This window comes from Coturnix japonica, chromosome 13 (assembly GCF_054131305.1).
Source record: "Coturnix japonica strain WE chromosome 13, WE-NBRP24, whole genome shotgun sequence".
In the NCBI taxonomy this organism is placed as follows: Eukaryota; Metazoa; Chordata; class Aves; order Galliformes; family Phasianidae; genus Coturnix; species Coturnix japonica.
In genome coordinates this window covers 19,874,956-19,895,454 of record NC_140675.1, presented here as the reverse complement: position 1 = coordinate 19,895,454, position 20,499 = coordinate 19,874,956, and the positions used below count along the sequence as shown (strand labels likewise).

The window sequence follows — 20,499 nt, the reverse complement described above, 5'->3', positions numbered from 1 at the left end:
GGTTTGTACCTTAGCTCGGGGCTTTCCAGGCTGCAGCCGCTATCTGATTTCCCCCCCAACTCCTTCCCAGCCTCAGCAATGTTACCCTTAAGCTGTTAAAACAAGCGTGGCCAGTCTGGTACGAAGTGGAAAATCTGATCCTGGGGCAGGGGGAGAGGGAGGTCATGGGGAGGTGGGCTGAGAATGGGACAGGGCCGGGGGGCTGCGCAGCCCCATCGCCTCCATGCAGCCATCAAAGCCACCCCACGGGTCAGGATACAGCAGGTCATGCCCAAATTGGGGCACAACCAGCTCCTCCTCCTCCCCAGCATCTCCCCACAAACAAGATACAACTCCTGCACCTCCTGCTCGGCAGTTCCAAACCAAAAAAAGGCTTTAATTTATATAAAACAAACCCATGTGGAATCAGTTGAACAACACTGACTGTACAAAGGAATACAAAAATAAAAGGACAGTCCAAAAGAATCCCTCAGGAATGGTACAGGTGGGGGGAGCAGCTACAGACTAGTGTCGACATCAGATGCAAAAACCTCTTTTCCTTTTAAATTAAAGAATAATAACAATACATGGCTGAGCAAACACACCGGGTCCATCTTCCATCCTCCCTCCAGCTGGGATCTTCTCGACTTACAGGATGAAAAGAACAAACATCAGCTTTGGGCAGAAGGAGCAGGAGGCGGCACATGGACCGAAGCAGAACCAAGCAGAGGTGTGCGATGAGCTCTGGGCATGCAGCAGCTCCATGACTCCGGGCTGGGATCCCGGGTGCCCGCAGGCAGGAGGCAGCCACCAGCGCCCCTCGCAGTGCTGGAGCATCACCTGTTGGCTGTATATCCCCGGCCTGCCAGGCTGCAGAGCCAGCGATTGTCTTCTGCTGTGTGTTAAGTGATGGGGAACAGGTGCCGGCCGTCTCAGACAGGTTCTGGAAATCCCTCGGACTCCGTGCTGAATTCGGCCTGCTTTGCTCTCGAGCCAAATCACCACTACAAAGGATTCTTCTCCCCATCTCGGCACGGGCTTTAATTCTCTCCTCGCTCATTTGAGCCGGGCAATAAAGCGTGCCAGGGCCGAGCCCTGAACCCCCCCAGCGCTAGGCTTTGTTCTGCAGGGGGGCTGCATGCACCGAGGGGCATCAGCCCGGCAGCAGCGCTGGGCTTCATCCTGCCCCACAGTGCAAGAGGGGCCCCGAGCTGTCAGCTGCAGGACAGAGATAGCAGTGCTGCTCTGCTCCACGTGGATGACCCCCAGTCCACATGGCACGGCTATCTGAGGGAAGCCATAGGCACAGCCCAGTACCACTGCCAGGCCCCATCCCTTGGGAGGACGAGGTGCAGCTTTTCAGTCTGCAGGTGAACCATCAGCACAACCAACACGCTGCCATGGGACAAAGCCAGGGATGGATGGGCCCTTGCTGGATATCCCCCACTCTGCACGCACATCCCAGGCTCCAGCTGCGTAGCACACACCTCCAAAGCACTGCAGCAGTCCTGTGCTCCCTCTGCTTCTCCCTGTTTCCTGCCGCAGCCCTGAGCTGAGCACACCCCCACAGGAGATGCAGCCCCGCTCCCAGCTCCTTCGTGCTCCAGCAGGAAAAGCCGCTTCGTCCCTTCCCACCTTCATCCAGGAGGAGCCACGAGCTTGGCAGGATGTCTTTGGGAAAGCAGAGCAAGAGGTCAGGATGGTGGGCAGCTTGGGGTGGCAGCGTGAGGATCCAGGAGTGCTCGGAGCATGGCACAGTGGGGCTCTGGAATGGATGGCCAAGACCTTGCACTGACACAGGGCAGCCCACATCTTCCTTCTGCTCTGGGCTCAGCGCTTCCAACCTCTGCTCCTCAGTCCCTGCTGGCTCTGCGTCCTCTGCTGTGCAGCTGAATGAGGCATCAGCCACCTGGGGGGCTCAGAGCTGCCCCTGCCTCACATCAACCCTCACCCACACCTCAGCCTCTCTGCTCTGCCCCCTCAGCTTCAACCCCAGCCTGCCCTCAGTGCTCACACTATGGAATGATCAAAGTAAAACAGCTTGGGGGGCATGGAACGCACCGATGGCTCTTTCCTTCTGTATAAGCAGTATTCAAAATCCTCCTACCAACCCCTGCAGTGGGTCAGAGTCTCTTCAAGCATTTACACCCCCTCACCTGAACACCCTCCACTTTGCCCCTCTTGCTGCCACTGGTTAAATTAATCCCCTGCTTTTATTTACATGGCTGCAGAAAATTTTCCCTGACTGCTTCTTAAGAAAAAACAAAACAACCCCTTACAAAACAGCTGAGAGATATACACCTATGTATAATATGTACACCAAGAACCGCAGAAGGCACGCAGGCTGCTTCCTCCAGCCTCCTCACGGCCAACTCTCGCCTTTTGCACCTTAGCTCTATTTTTTTGGCAACAGCAGGTGAACATCTCGGTGAATACAGTCACTGCTCCCTCCCCCCTCTTCTTCTTTTGTTTTTATGTCTTCATTTCTCACTGCACCCAACCACCACTATTGCACCAGTGATTCGCTCAGGAGTCCAAGAGTTAAAGTCGCAGCACAGACTCTCCTTGCCTACTCCCTTAAGCCTCTCAATCTGCCATTAAATCCATTTCTCCATCGAAACGGGATGAGCTTTTTTTCCCCCCTTCCCCCCCCTCCCCAACCCGGCAGCTGCTGAATTTTCCACCCCAGGCCGAGAGGTGAAGCCCAAAGCATTCCTGGAGGGTCACTTGGCAGAGTCCTGTCCCCCCTGCAGCCGGCAGCACGCTTCACATGCGGGGCCAAAGGAGAGCACATTCCCGACGCCTGCGTGCACCGCGGGGGAAGCAGCCGAGGCCCATCCTAAAGGATCCGGTCGGAAAGGGTGAAGTGTGCAAACATCTGTACATGGGTGTGTGGGTGCACACGGAGCTCACGGCGTGCTCGTCCTGCTAAGAGATCTTGCAGTTGTTGCGCGAGCAGTTCTGGGGGGGGCTCTGGGGCGGCCGAATGGATTTGGATCTCTTCAGGCTGTTGCCTTTGCTGCTGCTGCCTCCCCCGCTGCTGGCCAAGGAGTAGGAGCGGCCGTGCATCATCACCGCGTTCATCCCGTTGGCCATGGAGAAGGATTTCAGGTGACTCTTGATGGTGACGGGCAGCGGCAGCTTGTCGATGAGGTGCACGGGGGTGCAGGAGACGATGGCTCGGCAGCACAGGTCCTGCAGGCTGAACACTGCGGGGAGGAGAGAGCAGACAGTCAGAGCCAATGCACTGCAAGGCTGCCTTTTTCACACATCTCTTTGTGCCATGCAGCTCTTGCTGGTTAGGGGAGAAGAGTTAATGGCAACTGAACCAGAACCCTGAGCAGATTCACAGAACCTGTAAAAATCATCTGGTCCTGCTGCCCTGCAGTGAACAGGGATATCTACTGCTCCACTGGGTGCTCCAGCCCTACCCTGAGCATCTCCAGGGACAGGGCACCTCTCTGAGCAGCCTGTGTCAGTGCTTCACCAAATTACATTTGTTAGAACAACAGTATGGGAATAAATGCTTCCCAGGCTTCAGCTGAGCCCTGCAAGCCAGCACCCTGATGGCCATCGGCTTTGGTGCCAGCACTGGGCTCAGGCAGCACTGTCCCTCTGCTTGGTGCAACACGCCAGCCCTGCTCATGGTCCCACTTCCCTGTCACCATTTGGCAGCCCCAAGGAGAGGTCTGGGAAGCAGGCAATGGAGCCAGCCCTGCTGCAAGGGACTGGCTCAGTGAGCAGCGGCTACAGGGATGGCTCTTTGCACAGTGCTCAGAGCAATGAACATCCCTTCAAGCCAGGACAAGACTTGCCAGCGTCCTCTTAGCTCAGGGCGAGCCACATGAATGAGCTGAGGGAAGCCTGTGGGATGGGATTTCCCAGCAGCCGGCCACAGGAGGGCACACGTTCACCTCCAGCCTCTCACTGCTCCCCAGCAGCCAGCAGAGCTGCCTCCAATCCTAAAGAATCTGGCAGAGCGTTTGATGAGCAAGATCTGCTCCTGCTCAATGGGACAGAAGACCCAGACAAAGGTGGGTCACCCAGATGGGAGTGTTAAACTTCTGCTGTTCAGCCTGTCAGTCAGACGTGCTGCTACCCCCAGCTAGGAACCAGGGTCCTAAGACTATTTTCCTTCAAATTCAACAGGCTGAGACATAAGGTGGGCTCTGCTCATGCCACAGTCTGTGCACCTGGGTACATATGGAATACCGCAGCTCACTGCTCCATGCCTACAGCAGGAACAGGGTTGATCCCCTTTCAGCTCCTTGCACTGCCCTGGGCTCACCCTGCCTCCCTATCTCTCCAGAACAGGAGATACAGGCTCAGACAAAGGTAAGGACAGAGGTGCTTACGCTTGGTGCATCCCACACACACAGTCATCCGATTGAAGTGCTTTCAAGTTGTAAGCTTAATTGCTTTCAGCTTTACCTAGAGTAAATGCAGAGGTGTAAGGATGTCCCAGAGCAGTTCAGAGCCTAGACATGCTGAACTGCCCTCTGGAGCCGCACCAGTATGGGCAGCTTGCTCTGGTTCAGCTTCAGCACGCCTGACTCGAGGCTGTTCAGCAGGGCAGGAGCTCTCAGATCCCACAGGTATGAGCACACACACCCCTATCTGGGCGCTCCCTCTGCTCCAGCCCACGCACAGCTCCTTTCTCATTGCCCACCTCTATTGGGTCTCCAGATCTTCTCCATGCCGTGCCGCATGAGGACGATACGAGACAGCTCTGTGAAGGACTCTATGACGTTGAAGTTGCACAGTGGGCTGACCTCAAAGAACGTCATGCAGTTCTTCTCTGCGTACGCCCGGGCCTGCTCTGTGGGCACCTGCCGTTTGAAGGCGAGGTGAAGTCTGTTTCCCACCAGGATCCGGGGCACCCCAGGGGCATGCTATGAAAAGAGAAACATACATGGAGAAATAATCACGACTTGCCTTTAGTGAGGGCAGGCAACTCTGCCTAACTTCAATAGCAGTGAAGAGCAAGAGAGTAGAAGCTGCTCTGATGCTGAGCAGTCAATGCTACACAATGAGGACCATTAATTTTTCCTCTCTACGATTCACTTGAGAGGGAACCACAGCGGAACCACTCTTGTTCTTGTTCAGAGGTGGCACCTCCCTGGATTTCAATACAGACCACTGTACTTTGGTGCCACAATGATCTCCCTGGACTCCCCTCAGTGTGCCTGGCACCTGGGCCAGAGGGGCTGGAAGTCCCAGTGTGAAAGAATGGTGTGGCAGGAAGCCAGCACGCTCCTGGGTCCTTCGTGAAGCTTACCTCATCTATTTCCTTCATCCATCGATCTATCCCATCAAAGGACCAGCGGTTGGTGATGTCATACACCAGGAGAATCCCCTGATGGAAGAAAACATGCAGTCACCAGATTGCATATGAGGCAAACGAAAAGAGAGATTCACCTAAAAGACCGCTTCTATACCTCAAAACTGAAAGGCGAAAAGAATGATCCTCCACTCACATTATTTATGTGCTTGACAGGGATAAAATTGATGCAATGGCTTTAAGCTTGCTGGCAGCTGCAGCCTGGATCTGCTTTACAGAGGAATCGGGAGAAAACATCAGCAAAACCACAACCCCAAGTTCTCAGGAACAAAGTGGAAGGTCAAGACCACGCTCTCTAACCCCACACTGTCTGCCAGTACAGCCTCTCAAGTCATAACACAGCTCCACACACACAAGTTTCCAGTACAGATTGTCAAGTAAAGCCTCCCAAGAGCAGACACCAAGGCCACGCTGCCTACTGCCCCGATCCCATCCCCATCCTCCCATTGTGGGTGCTGGGCCAAAGGGGAGGAAGCAGCTCCATACGGGGGGCTCAGCCAGGGGATGTCGTGCTTCTCCCAGGCAGCACAGGTGTGCTCCAGACACTGCCTCCCAAACACAGCATCATCACTGTTTTCTCCCCTGCAAAGAACAGCTTGCAGACATGCATGCACGCAGGAAGTTGGCTCAGCTCTGCAGACAGATCCAAGTAAGAGCTGTTGGCCTTTTTTTTTTCCCCTTCAGGTTTATAAACAAAAAGATTCCTGTGGAACAGCACGTGGAATTGGAATCAGCCAGAAAGACAACCAGATTCCCATCTGCAGCCCAAAACCTTCTTTAAGTGCCCCGATGGCTCTCAGCACCTTGATATCTCCGTATCTCTCAATATCCAGCTCCACAAGACCCTGTGAGTTCTCTCCAGCCCCTGAGCTGGGCAGCCCCTCCCCAACCTGCCCCTAGATTTTGGTGGTGGGTGGAATTAGACAGGGCTTATCTCCCAGCACCGTCCCAGGTCTTTACACAGTTCATTTTCAAAGTCCATTTCCAGTCCGCTTTTGTTCCACAAAGCCTGAGCTCCCAGTGACAGATTACCACGTGAGTGCACCACGCAGTGAACAGAGAACACAGAGATAATCTATTATTGTACCCAGCAGCACACGTGGACCCTCACTCTGCCAGAAGTCAGGCTTGTTTGTAGCAGGAGCTCACACAAAGTCCTGCCCAAAGAGGGAATCAAACCACATCTCTGTCTGGCTTAAACACCTGCAGCAAAGCAGACTTGCAAGCTTTGAAAGGTGGTAGAAGCAGCGTGTTTGAAAACAAGTGCTCCCACCACTGCCACAAACCTCAGCACACACAGGACAGGGCAGCCAAGAAAGCCTCACTCGCTGCTACTCTGCACTGATGGAACAAAGCTGTTGGTTGCTGAGGAAGCCTGGAAGAACCTCCAGACTGGACTTCTGCAGCCCATAGGACTAAGTAAGCCATAAACAAAGACAGCAAGGAGAACACCATGTCCCTTCTCCAGCTGGCACCTGGGACCTTGGCCCAGGGCAGGCACTGCTCCCTGCTGCCAAAGCATTTCCCAACAGCGTAATGCACCAGGGGTTATTTATCACTGAGCTGGCAGTAAGCACTGTGACATGCAGGGATGGCTCCTCCAGCAGCTGGACACCCCTCAGAATGACCCAAGGCAGGTAGAGTGTTCACAGCACCCAGAAGGCTGCACAGTAGAGCACAGCCTGCATCTCTGAGCCTGCTGAGCTGCCAAAAAGCCCCGCAGCTCTCTGCATGCTGAGAAGCCCTGAGCAGGATAGACAGCAACCACCCAAACCTGCTGCCAAAGCAGAACTCAACAACGCTCATTATTCTGTTAGGGCTGCAGCCTTGCTGTAAGATGGGAACATTCCTGAATGTCATTCTGACTTTCTGCAGAGAGTCTGAAACTATTCCTGAAGGACTTCCTCTGTCACACTGCCTGGAGAGCTGGGACTTGCACAAAGTTGTGCTGTGTCAGAAAGGAAAACTCACAGGAAGATCTGGCTCCCAGTTGGGGACCACTTTTCCCTTACTTGAAGGCACTTTTCACCAAGCAGCTGTTTTGTGTATTTTCTTAAGCACTCTCCACTCATATGCATGTATCCCTTCTCAGCCAGCCCCACATGGGCCAGGCCATGGCACCTGAGCACCTCCTGCACTCCCAGCAGCCTCAGAGCCCTCTTTGGAAGCCCAGCTCCCACTGAGTGACTCCTTATTACTCCTTACAGGAAGCCCAGTTCAGAACCTCTGTCCTCTGCTCAGCAAAAACCTTCTGCTGCTTTTCAGCATGAAGGTGCTTCATGGCCAGCTTACATCAAGTTGCTCTTGCACAGATATCTGCTGCACTTCACACAGAGCTTAACCCCCCCTGGCATCTCTGCCCAGCTGAGACAGATGTACTTATTTCCAGCATGCAGAAGCTAACAAGTATTTAAGCCTGCTCTTGCAGCAGAGGTTACTCAATCTAACATCCCTCTTGCATTGGTTAACCATGAAGAGTTTAAATTAGCATACTTTCTGCTTTCGTTGAAAGATGTGGAGGTTATTTCAGAGACATCTGTATTCCTGCTAATCCAGGAACATTGCTGGGATGCCACAGGCTCTGCTGGCTGAAGCCCCATGCAGACATGGCACTTGCTGCTCCCTGCTTGATTTGGGCATTACTTTTGGAGCTGATTTGGTGGCAACACGGAGGAAGAACTCCACTGGGAAAGCTGGTGTCATCTTGAAACAAACTTGATAAGCCTCTGAAATGAGGATCCCCCACATTAAAACTAAGGCAGATCTCAGGTTAGAATTGCCACATCCTTTATAAGCCCAACAACTCAGCCCTTGTCTAGAAACCAACAGGGAGGAATCCATTACAGAACATTGCAGCAGCAGCCTAGGAGTGTCACTCACTCCTCTGCCTCCCATCATTTCAGAAAACAGGAAATCCAGAGCACAGGAAGACCTGTGGTGCCTCTTGGTATTTTCACAGATCCCATTCCTTTCCATGCTTAATTTGCCTCGGAGCTCTTTGCTGTGGCATGAAACACTGTTACAGCCTAAAGAAAAGGACGTCCCCCATTGAAAACCAGACAGCTTCACTCACCTGGGCTCCTCTGGAGTACGACCTGAAAATGGTGCAAAATCTGCCTTGCCCTGATGTGTCCCTGCAACAAAGAAAACTTGAGTTACACCTGTGAAATGTAGGAAACAAGAAACCCCAGAGTCCACAATTCCCAGCAGGCTACAAGTGGGAAAATGGCACCTTACAAGAGTAAGGAACACAAAACACAAGGAGCAGATGCAGTCACACAGGGCAGAGGAGATAAATTAGCTGTTTGTTAGAAAAATGAGGACACCAGCTCCTGAGAGAGCAGGACTATAATTAAACCATGAAACCATACACCCTTAGAGTCAGTCTCTGAGGCAGAGAACGTGTCATTCACTCCCAATGTAACAGTTCACACAGAACACAAACATTCCAGTTATTTCATACACATCTCAGCAGAGATGTTTGGTTTCATGCCTTAGGACCTGTGTCACTCCCTGCTAGATCCATCTGAAGCACAACAGGGGCTATTTCCTGCATTCCTGGGGCATCTTCTTAGCAGTTTATACCTCAGAACTGGACCAGATGGGCTCCAGGTCTTCTTCCAGCACTATCAGGTAAGGAAGGGTCACCCTCACATGCAGGGCTCTCACTTCTCCATCCCAGTCAGCCCTGTACACCCTGCACTGAATGTACCATGACCGAGCCATGGACTAACCCAGGCTTCTGTGGGAACTGAGGGCTCTGTCCTCCTAATTCTATTTGTTTCCCACTCTAGGATTTCAGTTGAGTCCAGTATTACCTCCAAAACAGTACAACTCCCTTAGTGAGCAAGAGCTGTGGTGGAGAAAGGCTGAAACAGGACCATCCTGGCAAAGGACAACATGCTGCTGGTGCTGCTCAGTCACGGAAAGGGGTCTGATTCACTAGGACATCTTACTGGGAAGAGGAGTTACCCAGCCTCACCATACAGCCAGGGATGCTCTGCACTGGCCGTGCTGTGGTGCAGCTCAGAAGCCAAACTCACCAGAGCTCCAGCTTGACCCTTCTGCCGTCCAACAGGATGGTAGTAGTCTTGTAGTCAATTCCTAAAGGGAAGAGAACAGGGGTCAAACAGGCAGGGAGGTGGTGATGCTGAGAAGCCTGTCCAGAGAACACAGCTGCTGCTTTCCAACCACAAGGACAAAAGGAGTTAAGAACTACAAGGCATGTATACCTGCTATACTTGCAAACAGAAACATGCAAATTAAACTGTTTCCTTCATTAAACAAGTGAAGTCTCAAACTGACTCAATGTGAATGTATTTTGGAAGAACATTACTTTCTTTACTATCATCCTCTATACTCATCCTTCAGTGCACAGCAGCACACAGCAGCCTGTACTGCAGAGCAACAACAGGGCAGTCAATGTGAGCATTGGGTTCCAGTGAGAGATAAGCCCAGAAACCCTCAGCTACCAGCCTCACCACGGCACAGCTGTGCTTCATCACCTCTGTGCTTCATTTTCCTTCCTCTCAGCAGGGGAGCACGACCTGAAGGGTTTCACATTAGGGCCACGTGTGTCTGTGAATTGGTCTAGGAAGCAAAGGCTTCAAGATATCAAATGTGGAACATGTATTAAAACCTCACTGCTGCATAACCACCTGTATGTCCCTTCTGCAGCAACACTGCCCTGAAAACCAAAGGGACAAGTTTGTCAATAAAGCAAATGGATTTTCGCCTGAGTCATCAGCAGGAGCTCCCTGTTAGAGAGAAACAAATTAGATTTCAGTCTTTGCAGGGTGCTATGAAAAGCAATCAAGATAATTATCTTAAATTCCAACTATTTCCAGTGCTTTATCACAGAAAATAGATAGTTTACATTTTATCTTCCTCCAGAGACGACGAGTGGTTTGTATTTATTTGCTTGGCAGATATAAAACCTGCATCCCCAGGGATACAGCAAGCAGCAGTGAGCCTGCTCCATGCCCACGAGAGAGCAGAGCATCCCCGTGAATCCTCTCAGCTCCCAAAGCTGGACAAGCTGGGCAAAGCAAGAGGCATTAATGTCCAATACCCGGTGCTCACAGCACACAAAGGAGGGCACAAGGGTTGGGTTTCACACTCTGGGAGCTGTGCTCCTCCTGCACATCACAGTGCTGGCAGAGAAGCGCAGTGGCCTTTGAGGATGACACTGTTGAAGGACCGCAATGAAAGCAGCCTGAGGATGTTGTGTGCGCCCAAGCAAAAAGCAAAGCTGTTTTGTCTTTTTATTCTAGGCTACGTTCAGCATCTAGACACACCTGGTAAAGTGAGTTGGAAGCCAGCAATGCCTTTAAGGCTGGATGTGGCTCTGGGCAGCCTGGTCTGCTGGTTGGTGACCCTGCACATAGCAGGGGGTTGGAACTGGATGAGCACTGTGGGCCTTTTTGACCCAGTCCATTCTATGATTCTTTGTTGCCCAACCTGCATACACCAATATCTGAACTGCCAGCCACAGCCACCCCTAAACCAACCAGACTCAGCACCGAGGGTGATGCAGAGCAGGGCTGCCCTACCTGGCCCTGTCCATGCAGCTGCTGGAGCTCAGCTCCTCTTGGCCCAGGGCTCTGCTGCCCGGCCAGGCACAGCAGCCGCTAGATGTCATTGTTGCCCAGAGCGGTGCCAGCAGTCCCACACCCCCAGCCATGCTGCCCCACAGCTCTTTTATTATTATTATTATTGAACATTTTGTGCAGCTCAGAAACCAATAAACTCAGCAAAGGTGTTACATTTTCCTTCCTGTAGTCATCAGTGGTTTCCCCAGCCTGAACATCACTCAGCTGGCAGCGACATGCAGCTCATTTCAGGACTGACATTTCAGCTCCACCAGCACAGCCTGACAGTGCCCAGCAGGGATGCTCAGCCACAACCCCGCACCACATCCCCGCAGCTCCTGCAGCCTCCTGCCTGCCCCCAGACACAGCCCTGCAGGAGGAAAGCAGCCCTGCCGGGAGCTCAGCAGCTATCAGCCCATCTCTCTTGACCAACACCGAGCATGATGTAACCAACGGGAGACGCTTGGAGAACAAGTCCGGGCTGTTCCCAGTGATTTAGCATTCAGTCCAACCCCTCCGCTATTCTTTAGGCTCCTGCTTGCACCGATGCCAACATGGTCCCGCTGTTGGAGCGGCCCAGCCGACCCAGCACGCAGCAAGCTGATGTCACCAAGGCTGGGGACAAATACCCTGCTCCCCTCCCAGGGCCGGGCTTCACGCACGAGCACCGTAATCGCTCCTGGGCAAAGCTCCAGGGCATCCCAACCTTTATCCCTCCTGCCAGGCAATAGATGGGAAACCTACCCACCAGCCACTTTCCCATGGGAATGGGCAGGGTGCACGTAGGAATCTCTGACCTATTCCACATCACTCACGCCAACACAGGATGCATCACATCAATGCGAGCTGAAACAAAACTCGTCCGAGTTAAAATTTGGGCTTTCAGTTGTGAGATTACATCTGATGTAACCAGGAAAAGCAAAACCCCGCCAAGAAGTGACAGCTTTCTTCCAGCACTCGACAGCACTTTGCAGCGGGGCTGCCAGCCTCCTTCCCCTGGGAACTCATTGCCCCACAGGATGTGTCCCAACACCATCAATGAGCACTGTGCTCCCTTGGACAGCAGCAGCGTGCCAAAATCAGAGCGGGGCTGGCATACAAGCAGGCACAGGGGCTGGGAAGTCACTGGAAAAGGCAGAAAGACACCAGGGATGTGCACTTCATGCTGCTCTCGAGCTGTATTTTGTGCTGTTCTTGAGGTCTTCCCTTCAAATGGTGAAGATACCGAGAAAATTGCTTTAAATGTTTAGAGTTAAGTGACCAAGGCTCTGTAAGCATGCACTGCTGTAAGCACAGCAGGGACCCCAGAGACACCTGAATTCATCTCTGCGAGGACACCAGCTTAACCTGGCAGCCTGCACACCCCCTGCCCTCCTTCCTCACTCACACTGTGTGCTGCTGGAGCAGGATGCGGTGCACACCGAGCAACAAACCCCAGAGAGCAAACCTTAGTCATTGTGACTGGAGAGTGAGGAGAACAGGCTTAGTGCCACCCAGACCAGGGAAAAAGGAAGGAAGAAAAGCAGAGCTGGAACCTGAAATAGAGAACACTTCCAAGATTCAGCCGCCTCCAGTTCCACAGTGTCCTCAGGTAACCGGAGCTGGTTGCAACACGCTGCGTTCAAGAAGATGCTTGGGAGAAAGCAGAGCAGGTCCCTGAGCATATGGCAAATAAATAGTAACTGGAAAAACGTGAAGACACGCTGTGACTGTAAAGCAGGAAAACACCATCAAGGTAAGAACAAACCTTGTTTCTGCTCACAGTGGGACAGCAGAAAACACCTCACAGCCGGAATGGTGCTCTACACAGACAGACTGCAATATATCTGTGGCATGAGTGTCAGGGAAATCCTTACTCAATGACAAAGAAGGATCCGCAGTCACAGCATCCTGTGCAGCCACACTTGTGGCAGTGAGACAATCACATAAAGACATACACACCAAGAAACACCTCAGGGCAAGTCAGTGGAACAAGTAATCTTTTGTTCCCTTATGTAAAAAGAAGATGTTCAGAACAAATCTTCAGTAAAGTCTCTTAATCAGAAGGACTCTGAGAGGTGCAGATAAGCAGAGAGGGCAAATTCAATCGGTTGGTAACCTGCAACGTCAAAATAACGCTGTGGATCCTGGCAAGAACACTGTAATTAATTCTGTAATTAACACTGCGCCGTGTCCCAGGTACAGTCAGGTGAGAAAATGGAGTTTCGTCTGACAGCAGGATGAAGTGAGCTCACCAATATGAGACCATCGCAGCAAAAATGCTGTGGCCAGCTCACGGAAAGGACCAAATGCACCTGCACACACCTGAGGAGCAGACGGCCTCTCTGCTGGAAATGCTTGTCTGAGCGTGCAAGAGAAGCTGCTGGAAGCTGCCTCCCTCTCCTCCATGCAGAGTTTGTTTCAGGTAGATGAACAGAGAAGAAACAAACAGGTTATTAAACCTAAGCAAAAAGCAGCACATCTGAAAGGCTGCATTTGTATCAGCGTTCCTGTGCTCTTCAGCACAGCCTGAAGCAGCCAGAGCAGAAACTCATTTATCCCAAACGTCAGCAATAACTGAGAAGTGTCCAAAGACAACCGCTCACCCTGCCAAGTCCCCGGGTGTTACAGATGTTAACAAGAAGTTTCTTAGCCGTGACTGACGTGGCTGGGTTTTAATATCTCACCCAGGAGGGTGCAGTGCACAGAGAGCAGACAGACGCAGCCCCAGCCAGCACACCTAGCCTGGCTGAGCTCCCATGGGGATGAGACCTGCCCACAACAGGGTTTGTGCCCCACTGGGAAGGCTGAGCACTGGGAGTTCATCACCAAACCTCTCCTGGGCAGAAGGCAGCGCTGAGGCCAGCACTGAACCAGCTCCTGTGTTGTGTGTAAGCGGTGCTAAATCATTCAGAGAAAAGTGCTATGAGCACATAAGCAGTAGCTGATGAAAAAAGCGAATTCAATCTGTTCAAATAACGACTGATGAAGTCATCCGACCTTAAAAAGTGTGTGCAACAGCACATTAACAGCAGCAACCGAGCTCGTCAGCTCAGAGCTGTAAGCCACAGAAAAATCCCTTCCAAACAACACATGAGCTCATCAGCTTGAGTCATGCATTCAATTACCTACTCCTTAGATAGACAAATAACAAATTATCTTCACCAACAACGGGGGTCAACAAGACATATGGCTTTGAACAAAGACGGCCTCATCTCAGGTCTGTGCCTTTTGGCACCAACGTACCTCGCAGCATTGCTTTGTTGCTGTCAGCACGGTGATAAAGTTCCTCAACAGCAGCGCTGCAGAACAGCCCAGGCTGGTGCTCGTACTGCTGTGCTGCAGCGTGGCGTAATGGGAAGCTACCTTCACAACAAGCACTGGAGGTCTCTGCTCCCAGCAAGCAGCCAGATCAGTGCTGATCCATACAGGGCACGAGGGACCATCTGCCCCAGCCTTCATCATCTCTTCACAGCAGCAATCCAACCTCATTCCTGCTGTACAACCTGATGCAATGCGACTCAGCTCTGAGCACATCACAGCTGGCATGGGAGAGTCACAAGAATGCTTCTTGCTACAGTCTGTCCCCAAGCATCCAGCTATCGACTCATCGGTGGGCACCTCAGACCAGAAACTGCTTGTTTGTAGCTGGCCAAAAGCAAAATGTGTATTCACTCCCTGCAGGATGCCCAGCCCTGCTGAGTGCTTTGCCTGCCAGCTGCTGCTCCACGTCCCAGTGGTGCTTTGGCAGCACCGGATACCCACAGAGGAACTGTTCCACGCTGAACATGACATCTGCATCTGAAATCTGCATTTGGAGCCAGCAGCAAATCTGTTCCTGGAGCTCCAGCCATTACGGTGGGCACCCAGCAGGCTGCTGAAACAGCCACAAGTTGGTCCAGAACTGGGAACGTGAAGTGGATTTGTTCTTTAGAAGAACATCAAGATTGAATTTATGCACAGAAGCTAATACAAACAAAAGGGTTTCTTCATCCTTGGCAGTTCTGATGTCCATAAAAATGATACAGCTGCACCCAGAAACAAAGGCAGCCTGTGAGGATGCATGGCAGGGCACCGTAACAATCGGCATTGTTGCTGGGTCACCACACAAACACCAAGATGTGCTCGGAGACAAAAACAAAGCAAAACTATTCAGAAAGGGCTAAGTTATTGTGTCAAACACCTTCAGTACGCTGCTCTGCCAGTGCTTAATGTGGGCACCTCCTGACACCATGTACGTGCACTCCTTGCTCCTGTGCCTGATGTGCAGCGTGCTGCATGCTTGCTCCAGGTCCTGCTTGTTCAACAGTCCCACTGCAGCACCTTGCAGCAGTGCTGCCCAGTATCCTAAAGGGGGGAAGAAAAGAAGTCCAGAAGGGTACAGCTCTGTGCAAGAGAGCAGTCTTCATCAGCAGGAGCCCCACGTGAGCAAGCTCAGTCTCAGAACTGCTGTTGCACCCTTACTGCTACTGCAGGACCATGCAGACCTCTGATGCTCCCCATAGAATGGGGCTTTCAGCAGAACAGGGCGGGTGGGCTGAGGTCTCACATCAGAGCTTCCTTTCTCCTCCTCAGCCCCAGACCAACAGAAAACTGTACAGCATAACAGCACATTGCTCGCCAAGTGATGGGCCTGGACCGTCAGAGGGTAAGAAAGTGAGAGCAAAGCAAGGTTGTAAATCCTGAGCTCTGAAAGCTAAGCTCGTAGTGTAGCTGTTTGTGTAGCACAGAGAGATGCTCTGCTCCTCAGTGAGAGGGAGGGAGGGAGGGAAGGAGCTGCTGAGGAGAGCGTGCCAGGGAACAGCTGGAAACTAAAGCTGAGGGAGATGGGGCACAGAAGGAGGAGACATTTTATGTGGGCTTTCCAATGTTGTTTAGATGGGGAAAAAAGACATCACCAGAAGCAGACTCATCTCGGAACTGGGAAAAATGGAAACAACAAAAAAACCCCAAAAACTATAAGGAGAGACTTTTAACTCAATCTATTAGAAGAGCATTCTAGCCATTCCAGATTTATAGTGCATGGCTCACATCACCCTGGGGACTCGAGGCTCAGGGTCCCCTGACAGCAAAGCTCTTCTACAGGGTCAGGATGTGCCCAGCTCCCCTCTGCAGGAGGATACGTGGAAGGTGACAACACATCACCCAACACACTGTGCATCCCCATCCTGACCTGAGATATAGAAGAAGACAACTGGACCTGCCTGGGACATGGGCCTGTTCGGGCTCTTAAGCCACAGGTAGGAAATCCCACAACAAGCAGAGACGGGATCAGCCCAGTACATTCAGAATTATTATTAATATTACACAACAAAGGAAAAGAAACAAAGAAGAGAGAAACAAGAGATGCCAGAATTGTTTCCAAGCCGCAGCCTGCTCTGAGAAGATCAGTTTTGCATCCCTGATGACATGGAAGGAACCAGCCCTGAAGGACACCGGTGCTGGCAGACACACTGTCCTGTCTGACACACGCTCCCCATTCTTCCATAGCTGGGAGAGATTTCCAGCAGCACAGCTGGGCTGAAGCTTTCCCTGCAGGCTGATCCCACACAGGAAGACGATAGCAAGTCTCCATTTAGAACGCTTTGCCTCAATGCAACTCCCATCAGAGTGCTAAAACCTCCAAATAAACCACGATTCCAGTTACTACAGAGACCTGTCATTGCAGCAGCACTGCCCAGCTGGGGCTCTTACCCAGCACTGGCACAGCCAGAACTGACCACCACGTGCTGAGGAAAGTGATGCACAGAGCCCTGCCCTACCATAAGCTTCATGGGTAGAAGAGACATTTGTAGCAGCCCCTGGGTGATGTTCCTGATTACACACTGGTGGCTGAGGGTCAGGGTGCACTGCTGGGGGTGAGAAAGCAAATGCTGGAGGGAAAGGGTTGAGAAAACAGCAGTGGGAGCTTCAAATTCAGCCAACTGCACAAAGAGCAGCAGAGGAGAGAGCATCCAAGGAGGCGGCTGCTGAGGGAAACAATGTTATCTGAGGTTAAACAGCACTTAATAAGGATAAGATGGAAACAAGGAAACAAGGAGTGTAGCCACGCTGCAGAGGGGATGGTCACAACTGACAGCTCCATACACTGCCTGAGAGCAGAGCAGAGTAAGGAAGCCATGAGGAGGATAGTTTAATGTGAACCGAGAGAAACAAAATCTATCTATCCCCTTTCCAATCAAAGCCATCTGTTCAGAAACACACTCCATTCTGTCCTGAGCACACATTTCAGCTTTCCTACAAGAACAGCAGCAGGTGAGGGGGCAGCCCTCTCCCAAAGCAGCATGCAACCATGCAAGGATCATCAGAGAGCACACGCACTGCATCCACATCCGAGCAGCAGAGCCTGCCCTGGCTTCTTCCTGCTGCACGGCACCCAGGGAAGCAACCTGCAGCAACTCCATGTGAGTCACAGTGCTGCCTCCTGCAGCAAGCCGCCCAACGAGCTCAGCAGGATTGCTCTGGGGTAAGCGTGCTAACAACCAAGCTGTTCCAGAAGGGCCGTGACACTCACCAGGCAAAGGGTCCTGCTGCGATGAGCACCAGGCTGCACAGGGATGGCTTTGGGAAGGTTGAGGGAAAGCTGGCAAGAATGACAGCAGAAGCTCAAAGAAAGAACCGTAACATTCTCCTCCAAAGAGCAGCACAAAGGCTAATTTGAGGCCTTTTGAAGCTGCCCAAGAGAAAGACAACTTTATCTCCACCTCATGTACAAACTCTCCCAGCCTGGGGATGGCAACATCCAGCTGCATGGCACAAGCAGTGCTCCCAAGGGACAGATCCTCTCTTTGCAGGGAGCACGGCTGGATTGATGATCCCTGAGACTCCCAATCTCAAGCACACTCCATTTCACACTGATCCTGGCAAGCTTCGCCTCCAGGACAGAAGAAACAAGTTGTGGGTGATGCAGTGTTTTTCCAGATCAGGATGTGGGGTGGAGGGGATGGTCAGGGAGGGAAGGAGGAGGACACACTGATGAGAATGAAGCTTACAAAGAAAGCCCTTCCATAACGCTGCTGCTGTGGTTTCAGGACAACATGAAGCAGACCAAGCACTAACACCAAGTACTTTTGCACCTGGGGATGCTCTACGGGGCACAGTTGCAGCACATCACAGAAACCAGATCCTTCAGTGCAAGCATCCCCAGCACACCAAGACTGAGGCCAATCCAATTGTCATTAGGGATAACACGGGTATCAAACTCATTCCAGTTTCAAAGCTGCTTCAACCCATCACCAAAAGGCACAGCAGAAGCAACAGAAGCAGAGGCTATCAAAGCATACACTAGTGTAAAAACAAACCAACCAACAGCACATGATCCAATTCCCTAATTAGGAACGAGCTCAATTGCTTACAGAAAAGGAAGGTTCTGAAAACATGAGCTCACTGAGATTTCTTTTTTCTGGAAAGAGATAGTGTCACGTTGCTGCTATAAAGCAGTGGGTACAGAGAGGAACCCTTCCCAGCCATAGCTAAGTCACAGCGCTGGGTTCCACACGTGTATCAAAGAACCAGCACACACATTCACTTCCCAACCATCCTCATAACTCCTGCATCATCAGCACCTGAACAACAGCCAGGAACATCCATAGCAGAAGATGACCACGATGCCAACAGCCCACATCACACAGCCCCGTTCCAGCCTTCAATCCGCCCTGCTCAGTAAGCCCCAGTCCCAGAGAGCAGCTCCAGTGCTCCCACGATGGGGCTCTTTAGGGATGGGAACTCACTCTGGGGAAGCTTAAAAGCACGGAGCTCCTCCTCAAAGGCAAACCACAGCCACACATCCCCACAGATGAGCGGTACCACAGCCTTCTGGTTCCAGAATTTGCTACTCTAATTTCACAGCCCTCCTGAGTTCTGAGTCACGGCCTCCTCGGAGCTATCAGGTGTGTACCTCCATCACTCCTGCAGTGCTGCTGGGGGCTGAGTGCACCGCACCCTTACATCAAGGCCTGCTTCAGCTCCAAGCCTTGAGAAGCACCCGGCTCTTTCAGGCTGCTCTTCACTGAGAAAACCGAGCACCAACTGCTCCAGCCATTGGTTCAGGTGCAGAGATGGAGAAGGAACTGCATTACGTGGCTTCTATCGAGCCCCTGGGGCCGTTATTTTGCACTGAAGCCAGAGAGAAGGATGACAGATTGAACGCCACTCCAGGACCCGCACCCTGCCGGGCTGTGCTATGCTTTAACTGCAGCGCGGGGATGCAGGAAATAGCACAGTGCCACTCCTCGGCTTTTAATCACGGTCTTGTGACACTCTAGTTAATAGGCTGCCGTGGGCTCCATCACACACCTCGACGTTGGCAGGAGGAGGACAAACGAAGCAGAGCGCACAGCGAGCTCAGCAGCTCCGCTCTGCAAATAACGCTGCCGTTCTTTTGTTACGGGGCTGATCTGTCTCAGCGCCGACGGGAGCGGGGTGGGCATTGAACCGGGCACTGAACCGGGCACTGAACCGGGCATTGAACCGGGCACCGCCGACCCACACCGGACACACCGGACCCCCCGCAGCCCGAGGGTCGCCGTCCCCCCGCTGTCTGGCCCTTACCGTTGCTGTAGGCGTACGGGGACTCGGAGGCGCCGTCCTGGAGACTCTCCAGTATCTCCCCTTTGCCCACGTCGCTGTCTCCCACCAGCAGGAACTTGAGCAGGTAATCGTAGCTCTTCACCGGGCTGCCCTGCGTGCCCATCCTCGCTCCCCAGCCGCATTCCAGGCCGGGCCGGCCCCGCTGGCCGCCTCAATCCGCTCAGTGTCGGCTCGTTGCTCAGCGCTGCTCCCGCCCGCGGCCCATGTCGTGCGGTACCTGCAGCGCAGCGCAGCGCAGCGCCGCTCACACCGGCCTCAGCCGCTGACAAAGCCCCGCTCCCGGCCCCGCTCCGCACCGCTAGGCCCCGCCGCCCCCACACAGCCCGGCCCGCCGCTCCCCGCCCCGCAGACCCCCCTCAGCCCCTCGGTGGGTGTTGGCCGGGCGGCTCCGCGCTCCTCACCTCGCGGCCGGGCGCCCCGGGGCCGGGCCGGGCCGTGACACCGCCAGCACCGCCACAGCCACAGCCTGCAGCCGCCGCGCAGCACCGGGAGAGGCGCTGCCTGAGCCCCGCCCTCGGCTCCCGGCGCGCTATTGGCTGAGGTACACGTCATCACGCTTGGCCCTGCCCAGACCCGCCTCTGATTGGGCGGAGCCGGCAGAGGTGATCACAAACTACAACTCCCGGTGTGCCTTGCGCGGGGCGGATGCGGACTCGCGGGGTAGCGTTGGAGCGGAGCATGATGGGAATGCGAGGCCGGGAGGGGGAGCGGCGTGCGGAGCCCGCGGGCTCTGTGGGTTCGGGCTGGGCCGGGTCGGGAAGCAGCGCCCGGCTCCATCATGGCGCCCAGCCGGACCCTGATCCCAGCTGCTGCCGTGGAGCTGCCGCTGCCTGGACGTCACAGCCACTAACACACAGCACAGCCCGGCCCTGAGCGGGGTAATGTGTCCCCAAATCCCCCTGCACGGAGCGTTAGGAGATGGGGTGGGTTTTGAGGGGCTGCACCCGGGGAACGGTTCGGTTCCGGGGCCGGTCCGGTCCGGGGGCGGATGGTCCCAGCATCCCTTGATGGGCTCCAGCT

The 20,499-nt window shown here is 53.3% G+C and overlaps 1 protein-coding gene across 1 annotated transcript; it reads right to left on the bottom strand.

Moving 5' to 3' along the window:
* Positions 1-348: 348 nt before the first annotated feature.
* On the bottom strand, positions 349-19,963 carry RAB40C (RAB40C, member RAS oncogene family). Its single transcript, XM_015877393.2, has 7 exons — positions 19,881-19,963; positions 19,441-19,696; positions 9,364-9,424; positions 8,394-8,454; positions 5,258-5,335; positions 4,649-4,871; positions 349-3,188 (listed from the first exon to the last, which is right to left on the bottom strand). Exons 2-7 carry the CDS (start codon positions 19,580-19,582, stop codon positions 2,908-2,910), a joined length of 846 nt encoding a protein of 281 aa, XP_015732879.1. The 5' UTR covers positions 19,583-19,696; positions 19,881-19,963; the 3' UTR covers positions 349-2,907.
* Between the last annotated feature and the right edge of the window lie 536 nt (positions 19,964-20,499).

What these genes read in the sequence shown, in the direction of transcription:
- RAB40C (XM_015877393.2), bottom strand. Translation starts at nt 19,582, where the DNA reads ATGGGCACGCAGGGCAGCCCGGTGAAGAGCTACGATTACCTGCTCAAG. An exon ending in GGATGAAGGAAATAGATGAG is followed by an intron (nt 4,872 to 5,257) that starts GTAAGCTTCACG and finishes CTCTTTTCATAG; the next exon opens with CATGCCCCTGGGGTGCCCCG. An exon ending in GATCTGGAGACCCAATAGAG is followed by an intron (nt 3,189 to 4,648) that starts GTGGGCAATGAG and finishes TCCTCCCCGCAG; the next exon opens with TGTTCAGCCTGCAGGACCTG.